At 53.5% G+C, this 22176-nt stretch overlaps 1 protein-coding gene across 10 annotated transcripts in view; it reads left to right on the top strand.

Moving 5' to 3' along the window:
• SPTAN1 (spectrin alpha, non-erythrocytic 1) overlaps positions 1-21818 on the top strand; it is a 79617-nt gene extending 57799 nt beyond the window's left edge. For 5 of the 10 annotated variants that reach the window (XM_066256033.1, XM_066256032.1, XM_066256035.1 and 2 more), the window contains 22 exons: positions 113-127; positions 2072-2203; positions 2398-2535; positions 4283-4387; positions 6890-7098; positions 7776-7896; positions 8463-8584; positions 8915-9047; positions 10763-10861; positions 14318-14477; positions 15094-15170; positions 15547-15756; positions 16148-16444; positions 16863-16975; positions 17293-17310; positions 18411-18473; positions 19699-19753; positions 20417-20613; positions 20717-20770; positions 20861-21007; positions 21091-21238; positions 21448-21818. In XM_066256033.1, coding sequence (XP_066112130.1) covers positions 113-127; positions 2072-2203; positions 2398-2535; positions 4283-4387; positions 6890-7098; positions 7776-7896; positions 8463-8584; positions 8915-9047; positions 10763-10861; positions 14318-14477; positions 15094-15170; positions 15547-15756; positions 16148-16444; positions 16863-16975; positions 17293-17310; positions 18411-18473; positions 19699-19753; positions 20417-20613; positions 20717-20770; positions 20861-21007; positions 21091-21238; positions 21448-21573 — 2739 coding nt within the window. In that variant the 3' untranslated portion in view covers positions 21574-21818. The remainder of the gene's footprint in view (positions 1-112; positions 128-2071; positions 2204-2397; positions 2536-4282; positions 4388-6889; positions 7099-7775; positions 7897-8462; positions 8585-8914; positions 9048-10762; positions 10862-14317; positions 14478-15093; positions 15171-15546; positions 15757-16147; positions 16445-16862; positions 16976-17292; positions 17311-18410; positions 18474-19698; positions 19754-20416; positions 20614-20716; positions 20771-20860; positions 21008-21090; positions 21239-21447) is intronic. The other 5 variants (XM_066256038.1, XM_066256036.1, XM_066256039.1 and 2 more) reach the window with 3 other exon arrangements.
• The last annotated feature ends 358 nt before the right edge of the window (positions 21819-22176 follow it).

Here is a 22176-nt window from a genome sequence, read left to right as displayed (position 1 = left end):
ATGCTGAGCTTCCCAGGGGAAGTATGACAGCAAAGTGAGTTTCTGTTTAATAGCTGATTTGTATATTCACATCAGTGTACTGAACTCTTGTTATTTCAATCTATTTTTGTAGCTTTCCAAGCTGCTGGTAAGTTTTTTGTTCTTTAAAAGCTTTAGTTACATGAGCTCCAGTGTCTGTGTTCTTCTGTATAGATTCTTGTTATCGTGGTCACACGCAGTCTGCTGCTGTCTCTCCATCCGTCTTTTCATTTCTAATCGTCCATCACACTCCAAGTGTCCCTGCGGGATGTGGCTTTCTCTGTTGTCATCAGCTACAACCCCTCGTTCCCCATTCCCTCTCCCAGTTTATCATGTAAGCAAGTTCTGTGCAATGTTTGATTTGGGGGGCAGTAGTGACTGCTTGCTTTCCAGAGGTGGTGCTTTTAAAAAATGAAAAAATCAGCCTTTTCTGTGTAGATGTGGGCTCATGGTCCTTGGTGGCCTAAAGCAGGAGGCCTAGTGGGGTATGATGGTTTCATAGTGGTCACAGGAGTGGGACAGCAGGAAATCCACAGAGAGACAGGTGGTCTGCTGCCAAACCTAAGAGGAGCTGGGCGGGGGGCTTGGAAGAATGTGGGTGTCGCCCAAGGGCTGGTGAAGGGACTTTCCCACCCAGATATAGCTCAGAAGATGCTTAAATGGGTGAAGAGATGAAATAGAACAGATGGGATTCAAACCAGAGCGGTCAGAACAGAAAGAGGTGACTGGTCTTGGTCAGGGTTTGGGGAATTGGAGACCTTTTTGTTCTCGTGGGGCGGGTGCAGGTGCCCGTGCCAGGTGCACGGCAGGGACACCCCGTGCCAGAGCTGTGCTCAGCCAGCGGGCTCCCTTTTTTGCCAGTTGCTGCCCCTGAAATGAAACATTTAATACAGAATTCTTCACCATCTGTGCTGCTTTTTTCTTTCAGTTCTTTCCCCCCCAAATAACGCTCTTTCCCGAGAACTTGCATTTCACACCCGGAATTGTGCCCCAGCTACATCCTCGCACTTGTCTCTCGTGTTCCCATGCCCCCTGCTCCTTCGTAGATTCTGAAAGTCCCTGTCAGGCCCCAGGGTCAGGAGCCCATCACTCTCCCGATCCTCTCTCTTCTTAGCAAAAACGTTTCTACCTGGATTCAAGCCTGGATATTAACAATATCCAGGAGCTGTGATAATGACAGCTACCAAATGAGAAGGCCACGATCTGCACCAACTGTGGACATCTCCTCCATCCTTGACGGTCGGCCTGCCATCTGAGCCATTGCTTCTTGGTGATGGCTGCCTGAGATAATGAGAAATCTGTGTCATTGTGAGAGCTTTTCTCCACTAAGGAGGAAGCTGTGGGTATAAACTGATGTTCAAGTAGATTCAAAACTGCAACTGGGCATTGCAGCCTTCTGCAGAACATTAGTGGGTAATTCTAGGACTTATCTCCCAAAGAGCCAGTCTTGCTGATTTAAGAATTAACTTGGTTCACCTATTCCTGAGCTGGTGCATTTCTTCTCTGCTGGCCCAGCCCTTATGCTGAACTCCCAACAAACTGACCCCTAAAATATCACATAAATTCTGTGATTGCCTTCTCTAAAAATGTTGACATTTGCCTGACCAGGCAGTGGTGCAGTGGATACAGCGTCGGACTGGGATGCGGAGGACCCAGGTTTGAGACCCAGAGGTCGCCAGCTTGAGCTTGGGCTCATCTGGTTTGAGCAAAAGCTCACCAGCTTGGACCCAAGGTTGCAGGCTCGAGCAAGGGGTTACTCGGTCTGCCGAAGGCCCGCGGTCAAGGCACATATGAGAAAGCAATCAATGAACAACTAAGGTGTCGCAACGAAAAACTGATGACCGATGCTTCTCATCTCTCTCTGTTCCTGTCTGTCTGTCCCTATCTATCCCTCTCTCTGACTCTCTGTCCCTATAAAAAAAAGAAAAGAAAAAAAGATGTTGACACTTGACCCCAATCTGTAAGTTTACTACCATTCCCTCTGAGAGTCCTTGCCCCTGAAAAGATGTCAAGTGCAGGAGCTGGTTTTGAAAGGTGGTTTTGGTGTTTTTAGAGCAAGCACCAGAAGCACCAGGCCTTCGAAGCAGAGCTGCATGCCAACGCTGATCGGATTCGTGGTGTCATCGACACAGGCAACTCCCTGATTGAGCGCGGGGCCTGTGCCGGCAGCGAGGATGCTGTGAAGGTAGGCCCAGCTCTGCTCAGGCCCAGGGGCAGAGGGCTCAGCCAGTCAGAGGGCTCCAGGCCATGCACAGACGTGCACGAGCAGGAGCGGCTCCCCTCAGTGTCCCTGATCGCCCTCTCGAGTGACAGGTCAGCTTCAGCGGAGTGGCTCAATCACAGTGTCCCCATCTCTAGCGGCTACCTTCTCTTTCCCAGGCCCGGCTGGCTGCCTTAGCTGACCAGTGGCAGTTCCTGGTACAGAAGTCAGCTGAAAAGAGCCAGAAACTGAAAGAAGCCAACAAGCAGCAGAACTTTAACACCGGGATCAAGGACTTTGACTTCTGGCTGTCTGAGGTAATGCCAGGAGGTTCCCCCTTCCCATCACCGGAGCTGGTGCGTCACGGGGGTATTGGGGTCAGCCCGCTCTCCGAGAGCCGTGGAAAGTTGGGGCTTTCCAGGGACCCCTTTAGCAGAAATCCTCATTGTCGAGTGTGAGCTGTGTGCTGTGCAGAGCGCAGAAGTGGAGGGAAGGAAGGTGTGGAAAAGAGAGCATATTTCTGGTGGGCTGTGGACCACAACTCACTCCTCCCTGGGGAATGCGGGTAGAACCAGACACCAGCAAGCCAGGAGGCTAGAGTTAGCCGTGCGCTCTGTGGGAACGCGGGGTCCGCCACTCTATAGTATATATCCCGTCTGTGCGTATCTCCGTGAATGTTTGTACAGCTATATTTTTACATATAATTGAGCTCACAACACAATTTTTATTAGTGTATATTGGGAGTGTTATTCCCAAGTCACTAGAAATTCTTCCTACACATTTGAGAGCTGCTGGGGTCCTTTACAGGAGAAACCATTCCCGTGTGCTTGGACAGTCAGGTCCTCCGGGCGTGGGTGCTGCACGCGGTACTGCAGCAGACGTCCAGGGCACCGACGGCCCGCGCTTCTAGCACTGTACCCACCTGGGCTGCCTGGAAGTGGGGTTCCCACGCCTGGTGCCGTCACATCACTCTGGAGGCATGGTGACCGGGCCTTTAGCTGTCGTGTTTAAATGCATAGGCGCTGCGGGTAGAGAGAGGTGGAGGAGGATATGGGGGGACAGTGATGGACGGAGACTTGACGGGGGAGGGGGGTGAACATCGATACAGTGTACAAATGATGTGGTATGGAATTGTGCACCTGAAACCTGTGTAATTTTGTTAACTAGTATCACCCCAGTAAATTCAACTATCAAGAAAAAAAGTTGAGGCCTGACCTGTGGTGGCGCAGTGGGATAAAGCGTCGACCTGGAACACTGAGGTCGCCAGTTCAAAACCCTGGGCTTGCCTGGTCAAGGCACATATGGGAGTTGATGCTTCCTGCTCCTCCCCCTTCTCTCTCTCTCTCTCACTCCTCTCTCTCTAAAAAAAAAATCAATAAATAAAATATTTTTTAAAAAAAAGCAAAAAAGTTGAGCCTGACCTGTGGTGGCGCAGTGGATAAAGCTTTGACCTGGAACGCTGAGGTTGCTGGTTCAAAACCCTGGGCTTGCCTGGTCAAGGCACATATGGGAGTTGATGCTTTCTGCTCCTCCCTTCTCTCTCTCTAAAATGAATAAGTAAAGTTTAATTAAAAAAAAAAAAAAGTTGAGCCTGACCTGTCGTGGCGCAGTGGATAAAGCATCGACCTGGAAATGCTGAGGTCGCCAGTTTGAAACCCTGGGCCTGCTTGGTCAAGGCACATATGGGAGTTGATACTTCCAGCTCCTCCCCCTTCTCTCTCTCTCTCTCCTCTCTCTCCCTCTGTATCTCTCTCCCCCTCTCTCTCCTCTCTAAAAATGAATAAATAACATTTTAAAAAAAAGTTGAAAATAATCGTATCTTAATATAATATTTATACCTCTGTTGTAGGAAAGCTGTAAAATAAAAAGTAAAAATATAAACTCATGGGCACTTAAGATTTTGATCTACAGAAAGAGAGACCATCTCAGGCTGGTGCAGGTGTATCGGGAACTGGTGGCCAAGAAGGGTACCGCCCTCCAAACCCGGCACAGCAGCCGGGCCGCCGGCCTCCCCAGCTCCTGGCGCGTACCGTGCCAGCCTCAGCTCTTGCGTTTCCCTGCCAGGTGGAGGCCCTTCTGGCATCAGAGGATTACGGCAAAGACCTGGCTTCTGTGAACAACCTGCTAAAGAAACACCAGCTGCTGGAGGCGGACATCTCTGCCCACGAGGTGAGCGGGGCACCCGGCCGGCGTCAGTCACGCCACAGCACGGCGCTCAGACATCATGGTCTCAGGACCACTGGACCCTCTGAACTATTACACAGGGGCCCCAAAGAGTGTGTGGGTTTTAGTTATCAGTATTTATTATTAAAAATAAATTATAAAAGTTAAATTTTACAAGTCAATATTAATGGGTTACATACTCCATGAGTTTATTCATATAACATTCAGGAAATGACAGATTACAGAGGTGGAGAACAAATGAATGGTTGCTAGGGATTGTGGGCAGGGTGGGCGTGCAGCTGTAAAGATAAAAGGAAGTTCCTCTGCTAGCAGGACAATGTCTGTGTCTTGATTTTGGTGGTGATTATACCAGTCTACACATTTGGTAAAATTGCATGGAACTACACAACACGCTCACAGAGACACGCACAAATGACTGCACACAGAAAAGGGGCGGTTGTGAAGGGGTCTGTGGTGAGCGTCGGCTGGGTTCCTGGTTTCCACCCTGCACTGTAGGAGGCAGGCGGTCTGGGGGACCCGTAGGGAGGGTGCACAGAACCTGTGCTGTTTCTGCAACTTCGTGTGAGACTGGAAATTTATTGCTTCATTTAAAATAATAATAACCTATTGCAAGTTAACATAAGTAGTGTTTTTATGAAGTATAACAAAATTTCTTCAAAAACAAAACTTGAGCAAGCGGCGTGGCGACAGTCACATCTTTGCAGATCTTTTTCATGCTCAGCTCGATAAAGGCCAGCCGGCTTCTCATGGCTGCGATTGCAGTGTGTTGTGTGCCATCTGAAAACATAGCCTCACACAGGTACTTCGAGGAGACAGTTGTATTTTACTTCAGATAATTAACATGAATATTGGATACTACGCCAAACTGAGTAAGTGGTATTGTTTCTTAAAAGTTAGTTGCAAAGCCCTGGCTGGTTGGCTCAGTGGTAGAGCGTCAGCCTGGCATGCAGGAGTCCCGGGTTCGATTCCCAGCCAGGGCACACAGGAGAAGCGCCCATCTGCTTCTCCACCCCTCCCCCTCTCCTTCCTCTCTGTCTCTCTCTTCCCCTCCCGCAGCTGGGGCTCCATTGGAGCAAAGTTGGCCTGGGCGCTGAGGATGGCTCTGTGGCCTCTGCCTCAGGCACTAGAATGGCTCTGGTTGCAACAGAGCATCACCCCCTGGTGGGTGTGCCGGGTGGATCCCGGTCGGACTCATGCTGACTGCCTCCCCGTTTCCAACTTCAGAAAAAAGAAAAAAAAAGTTAGTTGCGGAGTGGGCCCTACAGCCCTGTCAGCCAGATTTTATAGTCTCTCCTGTTAACATCCCCTGGGCCGTGCTGGACTTGGAACAGATCTATACCCCGCATGAGGAGGCTACAGAAGCATTTGGGAGGTACTGGTTCTCTGAGCTGTGTAGCTCTTCTGGTTGTGGACACATTTGCTTCTATGTTCATTCATCACAGCCATCCTCGACACAAAAATCATTGCCCATTGGAAAGCTGTCAGGCTCATAGAGGTGGATTGAAACTTTCCAAAGTTCTGATTTTCTCATAGAAATTTAAATTTTCTGGTTTTCTTTTTTTTGTGTGACAGAGACAGAGAGACAAATAGGGACAGACAGGAAGGGAGAAAGATGAGAAGCATCAATTCTTTGTTGCGGCACCTTAGTTCATTGATTGCTTTTTCATATGTGCCTTGACCAGGGGACTACAGCAGATCGAGTGACCCCACGCTCAAGGCAGTGACCTTGGGGTCATGTCTGTGATCTCACACTGAAGCTGGTGACCCCGCGCTCAAGCCAGTGACCTCGGGGTTTCAAACCTGGGTCCTCTGCATCCCAGTTTGACGTTCTATCCACTAGGCCACTGCCTGGTCAGGCCAAATGCAGTTTTTCTTAAAGTAGCAGGTTCTCTTTTTAAATATTCAACACAGTATTTGTCAGATCCCGAAGTCTGAGTGACCCTAAGTTTGTCTGTTGGTTTTCCTTTCAAGTAAAACTGGTGGTCCGTGGAGATGGGTGCCGAGCTTGCACCCGGGGGTTTTCCTGGAGGCAGCGGAGTGCTTGAGTGCGTTTCCCATTTTATCACTCAGGCCACTAACTGTCCTACTCAAGGATGGATATTTAGTACAATTATCAGCTTTTACTGTTTTTTGAAGGTTGTGCAACAGCGTTTTTACTGGGAGTGCAGGGCAGTAGAGAGTCAATTTCTGTATTGTAGTTGCCCTGGCTCTGAGCGAAGGCATCAGGACACACACACGTTGCTTTTGCACCATCAGTGCAAATGACCGCAGTAATAAAGGAAAGCTAAAAAGTCTTTGTGTTATGAAAATAGTCCTGACCTTATAGAACCCCAGGCGTCCACATACCACACTTTGAAAATACCAGCACTCCACACTGACTGGGTCTTAAAGCAGCCTGTCAGCGAGGATGTCCTGAGCTTTGACTTTCCAGCGGGTCTTCTTGGAGACCTGGGTTCCTGACCCCGCCCACTGCCCTCCCCACCTCAGGACCGCCTGAAAGACCTGAACAGCCAGGCTGACAGCCTGATGACCAGCAGTGCCTTCGACACCTCCCAAGTGAAGGACAAGCGGGACACCATCAACGGCCGCTTCCAGAAGATCAAGAGCATGGCCGCCTCCCGGAGAGCCAAGCTGAACGAGTCCCATCGCCTGCACCAGTTCTTCCGGGACATGGATGATGAGGAGTCCTGGATCAAGTACGTGCTCCTGGGACTTCAGGCCCCGGGCCTTTTGGGACAGCCCTGTGCCTTTAGTGGCAGTAGGAACCATGGGGCTGAGTAAGAGCCGGGAGGTCCAGGCCACCGGGCCATGAGGTTTTGGTCTGTCCTGCACTGTGGGAGTGAGACGGAAGCCTGGCAGAAAGGGCATGACCTCAGCAGCCACATTGTGCTGGGCCCCGCTCCACCGCACACTCACACCTCGGTTTCCTGCTGATACTCGTGTGTGTAGTGATACTGGTCGGCGGTGGCCTCCAAATGGTAGTGACAGGTGATAGTTACACTAGACCTGGGTTAGACCCTTCCCTGAGGTCCCTGGTCAGCTCCTACCTGGAAAACACGGTCTGATCTCCTGGAGAAAGAAGGAAAGGAGTTTGAGAGAGAGAAACAGCAGTTTGTTCCGCTCATCCACGTATTTACTGGTTGACTTCTGCATTCACACGCAGCACATCAGAAGGACACTAACTAACCAAGGTCCTGGCCAGGGAACAGGTAGAGGCTTTTGTTTCCCAGGAGACTGACAGGGTTTTCCTGGGGAGATTGGAGCATGTATAGGAGAAGTGCGTCACGAGGACTGTAAATGTCCCAGCAGTTCTAACCAGACATCTCCAGGTGAAAACACAGAGGTGTGGGGACTGACTGCCCGTGCGCTGCAGGGAGAAGAAGCTGCTGGTGAGCTCCGAGGACTACGGCCGGGACCTGACGGGCGTTCAGAACCTGAGGAAGAAGCACAAGCGGCTGGAGGCAGAGTTGGCTGCTCATGAGCCTGCCATTCAGGTGAGGGCTCTGCTGGGGGCCCTGCTGGCTGAGGGGCTCCCTTGGCTGAGGGGGCCCTGCTGGCTGAGGGGGCTCTCCTAGCTGAGGGGGCCCTGCTGGCTGAGGGGGCTCTCCTAGCTGAGGGGACCCTGCTGGCTGAGGGGACCCTGCTGGCTGAGGGGGCTCTCCTAGCTGAGGGGGCCCTGCTGGCTGAGGGGGCTCTCCTAGCTGAGGGGGCCTTGCTGGCTGATGGGCTCCCTTGGCTGAGGGGGCCCTGCTGGCTGAGGGGACCCTGCTGGCTGAGGGGGCCCTGCTGGCTGAGGGGGCTCTCCTAGCTGAGGGGACCCTGCTGGCTGAGGGGGCCCTGCTGGCTGAGGGGGCTCTCCTAGCTGAGGGGACCCTGCTGGCTGAAGGGCGGGGTTTGCATGGCCCCAATGACGTGCACATTCTGTGCATTTCACTGAGGTCTCCAGTATCTCTTAACCCTCACCCCAAACTGGGAAGAGCTGAACTTGATGCTGAGGCCTTTTCCTGGAAGCATCTAGAAGCAGGAGCTGGCTGTTAACCTGCCTGTGGTTCCCCGTCAGGGTGTCCTGGACACGGGAAAGAAGCTGTCGGATGATAACACCATCGGGAAGGAGGAGATTCAGCAGCGCCTGGCGCAGTTTGTGGAGCACTGGAAGGAGCTGAAGCAGCTGGCGGCAGCCCGGTGAGCGGCCAGGCCCGGACCGGCCATGTAGGGCTGCAGGCCCACCTGCCGCCTCCTGGGCCCTTTCCTTGGTTGTGCAGGGGCTGCGACTGGCTTGCTCCGGAGCCGCCTGCGCCAGGCCTGTGCTGAGCTGGTTCCTTTAGGTGAATCTGGACCCGGTGGATGGTCCCAGGATTTTTGGTCACCCAACACCATTTCTACTCAGTATTATATGGAAAGCTTCACTAAACCTTTTACCTCCCACACTTGTCAATATTTGTAAGCGTGTGTTAACTGTCAGAATCAAAATCAGGAGAGGTCGTGGTTGACTTTTCTTCTGTCTGCTATTAGGGGCCAGCGGCTGGAGGAGTCCTTGGAATATCAGCAGTTTGTCGCCAATGTGGAAGAGGAAGAAGCCTGGATCAATGAGAAGATGACCCTGGTGGCCAGTGAAGATTACGGAGACACACTCGCTGCCATCCAGGTCAGAGAGCCCGAAGATGCCGCCTGCTTCATTTCTCAGGAAGCCACACCAGGCCCTGTGTCCCTGTGCTTTGTCCAGTGGCCGAGCTCCAACCAGGGCAGCTTAGAGCCAGTGGCTCGTGGGTTCGTTTGTTGCCCTCAAGATCTTATGCTAGAGACGGTGTCCCCTGTAGGCGGAGTGGGCACGAGAGGTCTGGGATCAGTGGGTAGACAGGACATTCCTCTCCAAAACTTCTAGGGGAGGGTCCTTCCAGTGGTCCCGGGCATTCCCTGGCTCGTGGCAGCGTCACTTCGTTCGGACTCTGTCTCCAGCGGCTGTCCTTCAATGTCCGTCTTCTTGTGGCATCCTCTTTGGCTGTACCTTTGGCAAGATGTCCCTTGGTTTATAAGGACATGGTCGTGGGATGAGGGCCCAGCCTAATGACATCATCTTAACTTGATACCCTCTTCAGAGACCTCATGTCCACATTCACAGGTGCCAGGGGTTAGGACTTTATATCTTTTGGGGAGTACACAGTTCAGCACACAACAGACTTTCCAAATACATTGGCTAACGATTGCTCTGTATTGACGCTAAAAACAGCAGTTTCAGTTTCCTGTGATTCTGTGACTTGGGGGCCATCGCCTCTGCTGCTTTCCCTGAGGCTCCCTCATGGCTCACTGTGGCTGAGGGCAGCTGGGCAGAGCTCCGGGACCCGACAGTGCAAGGGGTCTTCAGGCCTAGTTTCAGATGTGACAGCATTGTCCCACTGCCTTCTGCTGGTCAAAGCAGTCACAAGGCAGCCCCGGGTCACGAGTGGATAAATAGACTCCCCTCTTGATAGGAGGGGCTGCACGTTACAGTAGAATGTTCCTGAATGTGTGCCACCAGCTACAGAGGCAGAGCTTGTATTCCCGAGAGTTAGGGTGGCCCTGATCCACACCCCTCACGGTGGGGGCCTGCGGGTGCCGGAGGTGGAGCTTAGGGGAGTGAGTGCTGTCCTGCTCTGTGGGGTGCAGCCCTGTCGCCAGCATTTCCGTTGTACCGAGGAAAAGACGAGACTCGAAAGGTCCCCAAACCGTTTTTGGGCCACAGACCAGTTTAATGTCAGAAAATATTTTCATGGACCGGCCTTTAGGGTGGGACAGATAAATGTATCACGTGACCAAGATAAGCGTCAAGAGTGAGTCTTAGATGGATATAACAGAGGGAATCTGGTCATTTTTTAAAAATAAAACATCGTTCAGACTTAAATATAAATAAAACGGAAATAATATAAGTTATGTATTCTTTCTCTGCAGACCGGTACCAAATGGCCCACGGACCGGTACTGGTCTGCAGCCCAGGGGTTGGGGACCACTGCCCTAGGAGGTGTGCTCAGGTCAAACCTCAGGATGAGTGTCGTCATTCATTGGTGTTTATCTCAAACTGACTTTCTCTTCACCGTACTCTCCTGGAGGGGTAGGGGGACGCTGTACTGACTGCCTGGCAGGGACCCCTTCAGAAAGGCCTTCCCTGGCCTCACTTCCCACAGCCAGCCCCCACGGTGGCTCTCGCTGCACCCTGGCTTACTGCCTTCACAATTACCTGTTTATCTCTACACCTGTCTGCCATCATCCACAGCTGGACTGGCGTGCGTGAGGGCACACACTTGCCTGGTTAGTCACTTCTGACCTATATCCGGCACAGTGGCACGGGCCAGGTGCTCAGTGCCGGCCTTGCTGCCTCCCCTGCAGGGCTTGCTGAAGAAACATGAAGCTTTTGAGACAGACTTCACTGTGCACAAGGACCGCGTGAATGACGTCTGCACTAATGGACAAGACCTCGTCAAGAAGGTGAGCCCAGCCCGACTGTAAGCCCCTGGTGTCCAGTGTCAGGATGCCCACGTGCTAACACCTTGGTTCTCCCACAGCACACGTCCCCAGGCAGAGTCACCAAAGGCTTGCATGGGGCCAATAGCAGTTCCATTCCTGTGTTTCGTAAAAAGAGGAAGATGATGTGATTAGTCGGCTATTTTCCCCTTCTGAAGCCAATCAGTACAGTTACTCTGTAGCATTCATTTTCACTGCCCAGATTAAGCAGAGGAGCACCCCTGCTGGTCCTCGTGATAAAACCCTTTATAGCGGTAGTAGGAAACGCAAGTAAGCAAATCATGAACTTCACTCATCGAGCCACCACCGATGGCTCAACCTTCCAGACTTGTTCTCCACGTGTACAGCTACCCCCAGCTGAAAGATACCCACCCGTCTAACTGGATTGCATCACTCCATAAAATTATCTGTAACCTGGCTGCTATACAGGACATTTAGAAATAAATCAGTTAAGCCTGACCAGGCGGTGGCGCAGTGGATAGAACATCAGACTGGGATGTGGAGGACCCAGGTTTGAAACCCCGAGGTCGCCGGCTTCAGTGTGGGCTCATCTGGCTTGAGCATGGGGTTGCTGGCTTGAGCACGGTATCATAGACATGACCCTATAGTCACTGGCGTCAGCCCAGAGGTCCCTGGCTTAAAGCCCAAGGTTGCTGGCTTGAGCAAGGGGTCACTCACACTGCTGGAGCCCCCCCCCCAATCAAGGCACATATGAGAAAGCAATCAGTGAACAACTGAGGAGCTGCAACGAAGAATTGATGCTTCTCATCTCCCTTCCTATCTGTCCCTATCTGTGTCTGTTTCTGTCACCAAAAGAAAAGAAAAAAAAGATGTCTCATTGTAGATTTTGCTCCAGGTCAGAACTTGAGACAAGACTAGGTATAGATTTGTTCCATAGGCCTGACCTGTGGTGGCACAGTGGATAAAGCATCGACCTGGAAATGCTGAGGTCGCCGGTTTGAAACCCTGGGCTTGCCTGGTCAAGGCACATATGGGAGTTGATGCTTCCAACTCCTCCCCCCCTTTTCTCTCTCTCTGTCTCTCCGTCTCCTCTCTAAAAAAAGTGAATAAATAAATAAAAAATAAAGATTTGTTCCATAGGAGGTAACACTGTACTGAAAGTCCTGTTTTGTTCCTTGCCCTTGAGGGCAAATAAATTAACATGAAACTAATTCCAGGGGGACGGTTTAAGATGGAGAGACCACCTGTGCAGGACTCACCACATATACACCCCCTGGATACTGTTCCTCCATTTTTTAAACCGGACAGAGCTGGTCTGTGACTATTCTTCAGCCTGCTGGCAGGCTGGCCAGCACTTAATTCTCGTCAGTAATCCTTGCTTCCTTCCAAAGTTTCCCTTTAAACTTTATGCTGACTCAGGGAGCATATTTTCAAATACAGTATTTTTTTAAGTAATGGAAATTTTATTTTTTGATTGATTGATTTTAGAGAGAGAGGAAGGGAGAGGAGAGAGAAGCATCAGTTTGTTGTTCTAGTTATTTATTCATTCATTCATTGATTCTTGGATGTGCTCTGACCTCAACCTTGGCATATTGGGACCACACTGACCGACTGAGCCTGGCTAAGGCTCAGATACAGTTTTAACCAAGATTGAATCAGTGATTGAGCCTTCCTAGGCTTCGTAGGTTTTGGTCTCCACAATGTCAAAACAGTTTTCTGAAATGTTGTTTTTTGTTTTGTTTTTTATTTTTTGTGGGTTTTTTTGTATTTTTCCGAAGTTGGAAACGGGGAGAGACAGACAGACTCCCGCATGCGCCCGACCGGGATCCACCTGGCACGCCCACCAGGGGCAACGCTCTGCCCACCAGGGGGCGATGCTCTGCCCCCCCGGGGCGTCGCTCTGCCGCGACCAGAGCCACTCTAGCGCCCGGGCCATCCTTGCTCCAATGGAGCCCTGGCTGCGAGAGGGGAAGAGAGAGACAGAGAGGAAGGGGGGGGTGGAGAAGCAAATGGGCGCTTCTCCTATGTGCCCTGGCCGGGAATCGAACCCGGGTCCCCCGCACGCCAGGCCGATGCTCTACCGCTGAGCCAACCGGCCAGGGCCTGAAATGTTGTTGTTTTTTAGTGTTTATTTTCTTGATTTGAGAGAGAAATAGAAACATCAGTCTATTCCGGTATGTGCCCTGACCAGGGATCGAACTGGCAACCTCTGTGCTTTAGGCCAATGCTCTACCAGCAGAGCTACCCAGCCAGGGTTGAACCACTTTTGGGGGGGGGTGATGTTTTGGGTTTTTTTGGGTTTTTGGGGGGTTTTTTGTTTGTTTGTTTTGTATTTTTCTGAAGTTGGAAACAGGAAGGCAGTTGGACAGACTTCCACATGTGCCCAACTGGGATTCACCCAGCTGGGAGGGAGGCGATGCTCTGCCCATCTGGGGCATTGCTCTGTTGCAACCAGAGCCATTCTAGTGCCTGAGGCAGAGGCCATAGAGCCACCCCCAGCGCCCAGGCCAACTTTGCTCTAATGAAGCCCTGGCTGTGGGAAGGGAAGAGAGAGACAGAGTGGAAGGAGAGGGGGAGGGGTAGAGAAGCAGATGGGCGCTTCTGTGTGCCCTGGCCAGGAATCGAACCCGGGACTCCTGCATGCTAGGCCGACGCTCTACCACTGAGCCAACCAGCCAGGGCGAACCACTTTTTTTATCGAATATGTATAATAGTTATTCTTTGGATGTATATAGTATTTTTTTTTCCATTTATTTTTTTTAGTATTTTTTTCCATTATTTTTTTATTTCTTACTGAGAGACAGGGAGGCAGACAGGTGGGGAGACAGACAGCTGCATGCTCCCTGACCGGGATCCACCCAGCAAGCCCCCTATGGGGCGATGCTCTGCCCATCTGGGGCCACTGCTCCATTGCTCAGCAACTGAGCTATTTCAGCACCTGAGGTGAGGCCATGGAGCCATCCTTAGCTCCCAGGACCATCTTCCTCGAACCATTTGAGCCATGGCTGCAGGAGGAGAAAAAAGAGAGAAGGGGAAGAGACAGAGGTGGAGAAACTGATTCCTGTGTGCCCTGACCAGGAATCAAACCCCGGACTTCCACACACTGGCTGCCACTGAGCCAGCTGGCTAGGGCCTAAGTGGTAATATTTAGGCTTTTTCCAGTTTTTTACTATCCAAATAATTCTGACAGATACATCATTGTGACTTAACATTTCAATATATTCCTCATTATTCCTTTAGAGTTAACGAATTCCTTTAAGTGGAGTTGCCAGTATTCGTTTTTCTAAGATTTTTACTCTGTGTTGCTTAGAAGCCTCACCGACTCTCCTTCCCCCTGGCAGTGGGTGGCACACATGGCCCAGCTTCTAGAAATCGAGACCTTCCCAGGCCAGGAGGACACAGATCAGGTAGCTGCAGCAGGTGAGGCTGACCAGAGCATGCTTTCTTTTCATGGCCTAGAACAATCACCACGAGGAGAACATCTCTTCCAAGATGAGGGGCTTGAACGGGAAAGTATCCGACCTGGAGAAGGCGGCCGCCCAGAGGAAGGCAAAGTTGGACGAGAACTCGGCCTTCCTTCAGTTCAACTGGAAGGCCGACGTGGTCGAATCCTGGATCGGTAAGCCCTGCTCGGTGAGGCCCACGGCCCTCACCCCCACCCCGCAGGACTGTCCCGGGCCCCAGCTTGTCTCTTTCCTTTGCAGTGAATTTTCTTCTACAGAGAAAAAGCTAATCAAATGTGGGCCTTTTGGCCAGACCACTGGCACCAGCCAGATGGAGCCAGTGTTTTGACCCAGAGGGCTGGGGCCTTGGCAGTGTTCGGCACTAGACGAACACATGGGTTCACCAGAAAGAAAAGAAAAGGTGGGGAAGGGGGGCTTGGCCAATGAAAGAAGCAGCGGATGTCACAACAGGAATAGAATGAGACAGCAGCCAGCACCGCGCTGGCACTGCCCCTAGCTACATGGTTCATGGTGCCATCAGCTTCCCCAGGAGGAGGAACTAGACTTTGACTTTGGGACCACACAGCCATGGTAATTGCTAACACCTACGTAGCGGCTGAACCACAGCTCTTCACAGCACAAATGGAGAACGGGGGTCTGGGGTACAGGGAGCAGCCAGCTAATGTGGGTTCAGAGACTGCTGTTGGTAATACTGAAATTTAAATATAAGAAAATAAATTAATATCACTGCGCTGAGAGGGAGCAGTGTAATTCCCACGCTTGGTTTTCCAGGTGAAAAGGAGAACAGCTTGAAGACGGATGATTATGGCCGCGATCTGTCTTCTGTCCAGACTCTCCTTACCAAACAGGTCTGTGGTGGGCCCTCCGGTGGGTTGATTGAATTTACTCCACCAGTATTTCCTAGTAGATCAGTGATGGTCATCATATTTCACTGAGACGTTTGACTCTTTTACGGTAGTCCTCAGGGACTTGGCAGTAAACAAGATCGAGTCCTAACAGTGGGAGCGCTGCAGAGGGCTCTGTGCGCTTACACCCCAAGTCTGACCTCAGTCTGCCTGGGGCCGGGGCGGGAGGGGACTGCTGTTGTCATCTACAGTCTGGAGAACATGACCAAGTGGCCAGACAGGGCGGGACTGCAGGCCAGTAGTCAGGCCGAGGCACCACAGAGAGCGAGTTCAGGTCTCAAGGCTACCACTGTGGACTGACTCCCGGCTCCTATTCCAGGAAACCTTTGATGCCGGCCTGCAGGCCTTCCAGCAGGAAGGCATAGCCAACATCACTGCCCTCAAAGACCAGCTGCTGGCCGCAAAGCACATTCAATCAAAGGCCATTGAGGCACGGCACGCCTCCCTCATGAAGAGATGGAGCCAGCTTCTGGCCAACTCGGCCACCCGAAAGAAGAAGCTGCTAGAGGCTCAGAGTCACTTCCGCAAGGTGAGGGCAGCCAGACAGAGCTCAGCTGGCCCCGCACCCCGGCCGGCGAACCCGCCTGGCACTGGCCGTGCCCTGCCATCGGCCTGGCACAAGGCCCTGCACAGGGGCATGGGTTCGGCTTAAAGCAAGGCACTGGGACCTTCCCCTCCACGAGCTTGCTTTTAGAGACACCCAGGACAGACTGAATTCATGTGTCCCCAAGGTCAGGGGTAGCGTGGAGACAGCTGGAGGGCTTCCGGAAGTGGGAGAAAAGAGCCAAGCCAGCCAGGTGCCATCTCAGCCCTGACACAGAGAACGACCTGGCTGTTCCTGCTCCACACCTGCCGTTCACCCTGCCCATTAGTATATCCAGCCCTGGTGACCGTCCTGACTGCATCCTCCATGCTTGCAGGTGGAGGACCTCTTCCTGACCTTTGCCAAAAAGGCCTCTGCCTTCAACAGCTGGTTTGAAAACGCAGAGGAGGATTTGACAGACCCCGTGCGCTGCAACTCCCTGGAGGAAATCAAAGCCTTGCGGGAGGCCCATGACGCCTTCCGCTCCTCCCTCAGCTCTGCCCAGGCCGACTTCAACCAGCTGGCCGAGCTGGACCGCCAGATCAAGAGCTTCCGCGTGGCCTCCAACCCCTACACCTGGTTCACCATGGAGGCCTTGGAGGAGACCTGGAGGAACCTGCAGAAGATCATCAAGGTGCCCTTCCTATGCCCCGCACCTTTTCCCGGCCCTCAGCGTGGGGACCTGGGCAGAGGAACTCCTTCAGCGGGAGCAGTGAGACGTGGGCAGAGGAAGTGTGCTTTCGTTAATCAGTCATCAGTCCCGTCCACAGCCCACCTTGCCACAGTGGGGGGGGGGGGGGTGCGAGCAGCTGGAGAATTCCTGAGTGCTCCAGCTCACCCAGTGAGCTCCCTGAATGTCTCCCGGACTCCCTACTGTCCCTGACCCCTGGGCCATGGTTTCTTGTCATGTTCAGCATCAGAAAACAACTTCCTGCTCCTCTCAAATGTTAAGGCCAGTGGTCCACTCCTGAGGGCAGGGCCATCCCCATCCCGAGCCTGTCCACGTGGGAGGGGCCAGGGTGACGTGGCCTCTGCCCCCCTGTGGCCCCTAGGAGAGGGAGCTGGAGCTGCAGAAGGAGCAGCGGCGGCAGGAGGAGAACGACAAGCTGCGCCAGGAGTTTGCGCAGCATGCCAACGCCTTCCACCAGTGGATCCAGGAGACCAGGTGTGCTCCGGGCCTTGGGGAGCTCACGGGAGAGCCGCAGGCATGCCAGGTGGTCAGGAAAGCAGGCTGGGAGCGTGGGAGCCTGAGGGCGGGCCACATTAGATGTGTTCTTGAAGGTACTCTTCCCAGTTGGGTGGGACTGGGCATGGTCCCGGTCAGCACGGGCAGACTTGGTGACATGGTATGGGGTTGAGTGCAGGGTGGGTACTGATGTTTTTTTTCCTTTCTTTCTTGTCTCCCTCTCTGTCCGCCACCTCCCGACTGCTGTTGTCTGGACATCGCCTTGTCTTGCTGCTGCTTGGATCCCATCGCCACAGAACGTATCTCCTCGATGGGTTAATATTTTCTTCTTTCTCTGGGCTCGTGGTGTGGTGGTGTCTTGTGTGCTCCCTCTGCCCTCTGTCCCCCTGTGGCCTGGCTTGCAGAGGATCCCAGGATGGGCCTTCCTGCACCTTCCTGCCCTGTCCCCATCTCCTTCCAAGGAGTGTGCCTTGTCCCACAGCCCAGTGTCCCTGACGGCTTACTGTCTGGGAAGGGGAGCTGCCTCTGCCTCCCTGTTCTAATTCCAAGGGCCCCTTGGTAAGGAATGTGACCAGGCCAGGAGGCCCAGGCCTCTGGGCATTGCCATGCTGATTCAGCTGTGGGATAGTACTGGCCACCTCTTTTCCTCTCTTACTCACATGTGCAGTGGGGCTGCTGTATTCAGTCCTCAGGGCCATGGGCACAAAGCAGGACATTAGGGTGCTTAGGCTGGTTCAGTGAGTCCCCAGCTGTCCATTGACCCCTCCCCCAGCAACCCCAACATTCCTGGGGGGAGGAGGGACAGGTGTCATTTACCCTAAGTGCCCAGTTTTTCTGAGTGATGGAGACAGGGTTTGGGAGGAGCCCAGGAGGAGCAGGGCCATCGCACCAGGCTCAGTAGGGGCCTCTCCCCCGGACCAGGGCTTCTGCCTGGGTTGGCCATCCTTGCGTTTCTTCCCAGTGTCCTGGGGTGGCTCTCCCAAGGCCCTGCCGCAGGCAGTCGAGCAAGGGAGAAACAGGCCCGCCCGGCTCTGTCCCCACAGGCTGAAGGCAGACTGGGTCAGCTTTTAGGGATCCCAGTTTATAGCTTGGACTCAAAAGCCACCCTGGCGTCTCCTCCTCCCGGGCCCCCGTGGACATGTCTGCTGGTCTTTGTCTTGTCTCTATAAGGTGCTGTGCTCCCTCTACTGTGTGGCTCCTCCCCAGCCCTGTCCATCTTGCCCAGCCCGTGTGAGCTGCCCCAAGGCTGCCTGTCCTCCCAGGCTGGGCCTCAGCTCTCCTGCCAGGGCCCCTCCTGGGCGCCAGGTTGCCCTGCCTGTGTACTGCCAGCTTGGGCCCTGTGGCGTGTGTCTGTCTCGGAATGCTCTCCTTGCCCTTCCTCTGGTGTATTCATTTGGTTTCTTTTTTTGAATAGCATAGCATATCGTCGGGTCATTCGTGTCTATCAGTATGAAGTTGGGGATGATCTGTCTGGAAGGTTTTTCTCCTCTTATTTCTCTTCTTACCTCACTGTGGTTTTACCAATGCACTCTTGACTTCCCCAGGCGGCTCCGCTTTCTGACTAACCCACTGCCCTCGGCCGCTTGGGACAGAGGGGTCTGTCCTCCTCCCCCTGCACCGGCACCCAGCCTCCCACCCCCAGATCCTGGGGGTGTGCTTTGCCCTGGGGGACGTGGCGTGACTGTGAGTCTGATCTGCTGGGGTCGGAGGAAGCCTGGTGCCTTGCCTTGCTAGACACTTTGAAGTTGGGGAGATTTCAGAGCTAACCCTGGCTCACTGGGTGTTAAAAGGGTAGGTGGGGGCAAAGGTGGGTACAGGGGAAGTTGGGCTAAAATCCCACCAAGGATACGCGCACGGTGTGACTTGTCCCCGCACGTGACCCTAACCTGTCGTCTTGACTCACCGGCAGCCTTCTATGACCTTGCACTGTGTTCACAGGGAGATGGAGGCTCCAACAGCCCCTGCTCTTTAGAACTTGGCCCTGGAAAGCACCTCTGGCACTGGGTCTTTAGATCATGAAACCTGAATCTGGGGCTGAGTCACAGCTACCTCCCAACCTTTGGGCAGAATTAGAACCATTTTAAAACCTCTCTCTTGTCATGATCGCTTAGCACCCAGTTTGTGTGTCTGAGGGGTCGTCTGACTGCATCTCCCCTTAGAACGCGGCTCCCTTCCTCAGGAACCTGCAGGAGACGGCAGGGGTTTCCGGGGTGGCTGTCAGCTGGTCCTCCTCCCTGTGGTCTCCCCGCTAGTGGCAGGGTTGGATGGGGCATCTCTCCCCTGTGACTGCAGAGAGGGGAACAAGGCCTATGGCCCCTCTCTGTTCCCATGGGGGAACTTTAAAGTCAGTTCCTGACGTACCCTTTGAGGGCCTAGCTTGGGTCACTGACCATTCACAGCCTGGCTGGGCCTGAGAAACCACACAAGGGCCCTGGCCCAGGAGCAGGCTGGTTAGGGCCCAGTCCTGGCCTGTCAGTTGACCTTGGGCAGGTTGGCCACACGGAGTGGCAGCTTCCCATCTCTGAAACGGGAACACTATTACCTGCCCTGCTCCAGGGCCATGTTGGAAAAGACAGCTAATAGCAGCTAGGTTCTGTTCCCGACGAAAAGGAACTCGAGACTGCAGGCACTGTTTTGTCTAAGGGTGGTTGACCTCGAGCTCACGGTCAGAGCCCTCGGCCTGACCGCGCTTCCGTGTCTAGGTCCTGCATGGTGGAGGAGTCCGGGACCCTGGAATCCCAGCTTGAAGCTACCAAAGTAAGTGCCCAAGGGCTCCCAGCCCATCTACCTCAGCAGGCCTGCCTCAGGCACAAGGTGGGCTACTTGGCTTAAAGCAGCCCAAGGCACCATCATTGTAAAGAAAGTCTTTGTCGCCTGACCAGGCAGTGGCGTGGTAGGTAGAGCATCAAACTGGGATGCGGAGGACCCAGGTTCAAGACTTTGAGGTCGTCAGCTTGAGCACGGGCTCATCAGGTTTGAGCAAAAGCTCACCAGCTTGAGCCCAAGGTTGCTGGCTCAAGCAAGGGGTCACTCAATCTGCTGTAGCCCCCCCGGTCAAGGCACATATGAGAAAGCAATCAATGAACAACTAAGGTGCTGCAATGACGAATTGATGTTTCTCATCTCTCTCCCTTCCTATCTGTCCCTCTTTCTGTCTCTGCCACAGACACACACACACACACACACACACACACACAGTCTTTGTCTTTGATGATACTATCTAGACCCTGCTTGAAAAGGTAGAGATTCCCCTGGGCCTCGGTCTGGGCTTCCCCAGGGTTCTGCCCCGGTCCACACTGCCCGCTGCAGATGGCTCTGCTGGTCTCTGGCTGCGAAGGCCAGGGCCACTGACCAGGCTCTTGGGGCTGCTGACTGAGGCAAAAGCCCCATCCCACACTCCTCTGCTCCCCACCTTTGCAGCGTAAGCACCAGGAGATTCGAGCCATGAGAAGTCAGCTGAAGAAGATTGAGGACCTGGGGGCCGCCATGGAGGAAGCCCTGATCCTGGACAACAAGTACACGGAGCACAGCACCGTGGGCCTGGCACAGCAGTGGGACCAGCTCGACCAGCTGGGCATGCGCATGCAGCACAACCTGGAGCAGCAGATCCAAGCCAGGTGCCTACCCCGAGGGCTGTGTGAAGAATGGTCACCAGCGTCTAGCAGTCAGGTACTGCTGCGTGGGGTGGAGGACTTGCTCCCTAATTCTGTTTTCTTCCAGGAACACGACAGGGGTGACTGAAGAAGCCCTCAAAGAGTTCAGCATGATGTTCAAGTGAGTACAGATGCACACACACACCCTCAGCTAGGGTGGGGGCTAGCAGCAGGGCCTGTGTGCTGAGCCACCCTTGGCTTTGTGTTGCAGACACTTTGACAAGGACAAATCTGGCCGCCTCAATCACCAGGAGTTCAAATCCTGCCTGCGTTCCCTGGGCTACGATCTGCCTATGGTGGAGGAAGGGGAACCTGACCCGGAGTTCGAGGCAATTCTGGACACTGTGGATCCAAACCGGTGAGCCTCAGGGAAGGCAGTGGAAGCAGCTGGGCCCAGCCACTGACTCCCCGCTCTTGCTCACTGCACTTGCCCCTCCCCAGGGACGGCCACGTCTCCCTGCAAGAATACATGGCTTTCATGATCAGCCGTGAGACGGAGAATGTCAAGTCTAGCGAGGAGATCGAGAGCGCCTTCCGGGCCCTGAGCTCCGAGGGAAAGCCTTATGTGACCAAGGAGGAGCTGTACCAGGTCTGGGGCTCTTTCCACCTGCTTGCCCTCTCCCCTTCTCCTGCCTCCCCTCTCACTCTCCCCCTCACCTTTCCCTTCCCCTCTTCCCTCTACCCCCTTTTCCTTCCATCATCTCCTCCCCCCCCCACAGCCCCCTCTTCTCCCCTTTACCCCTTCCTCTTCCACCCCCTGCCCTCAGTGTGGCTGACAGGTGCTGTCTTTTCCTCTAGAACCTGACTCGGGAACAAGCTGACTACTGTGTCTCCCACATGAAGCCCTATGTGGATGGCAAGGGCCGTGAACTCCCCACAGCTTTTGACTACGTCGAGTTTACCCGCTCGCTCTTTGTGAATTGACCCTCTCTGCTCCTAGCTTAGCCCGGCCCGAGCTGCTTGCCTGCCGTTGCCTTGCTGCATGTCAACTCATCTCTGTGCTCTTAAAACTATTCCAGACAATGTTACTTTCCGATGTAACTTTAGACCTGCTTAGCTTGGGATTAAACTTAGTAGAAAATGGTGCTTCAATAAACTGCTTCGGGTCCGGTCAAAATCGCCATGTTGCAGCGGGGACCGATTCCTGTCTTGAAGCCAGCTGCCCCATTCCGACGTCAGAAAAATCTAAGCAGCAGGCTAGTTTCCCCTTGTTCTCCCTATTCCTCCCCCCACAATTCTGTTTTCATGTAAAAGACAAATAAATGACTCTCCTCAAAAAAACTGTCTTCATTCAGCTTCCATCAGAAACACACAGCTCAGCCTGACCAGGCGGTGGTGCAGTGGATGGAGCGTCGGACTGGGATGCGGGGGACCCAGCTTTGAGACCCTGAGGTCACCAGCTTGAGTGCGGGCTCATCTGGTTTGAGCAAAGCTCACCAGCTTGGACCCAAGGTCGCTGGCTCGAGCAAGGGGTTACTCGGTCTGCTGAAGGCCCGCGGTCAAGGCACATGTGAGGAAGCAATTAAG

The sequence above is a fragment of the Saccopteryx bilineata genome, chromosome 2, assembly GCF_036850765.1.
Source record: "Saccopteryx bilineata isolate mSacBil1 chromosome 2, mSacBil1_pri_phased_curated, whole genome shotgun sequence".
In the NCBI taxonomy this organism is placed as follows: Eukaryota; Metazoa; Chordata; class Mammalia; order Chiroptera; family Emballonuridae; genus Saccopteryx; species Saccopteryx bilineata.
The sequence above is the reverse complement of the archived record's forward strand: the minus strand, read 5'-3'. Positions and strand labels throughout refer to the sequence as shown.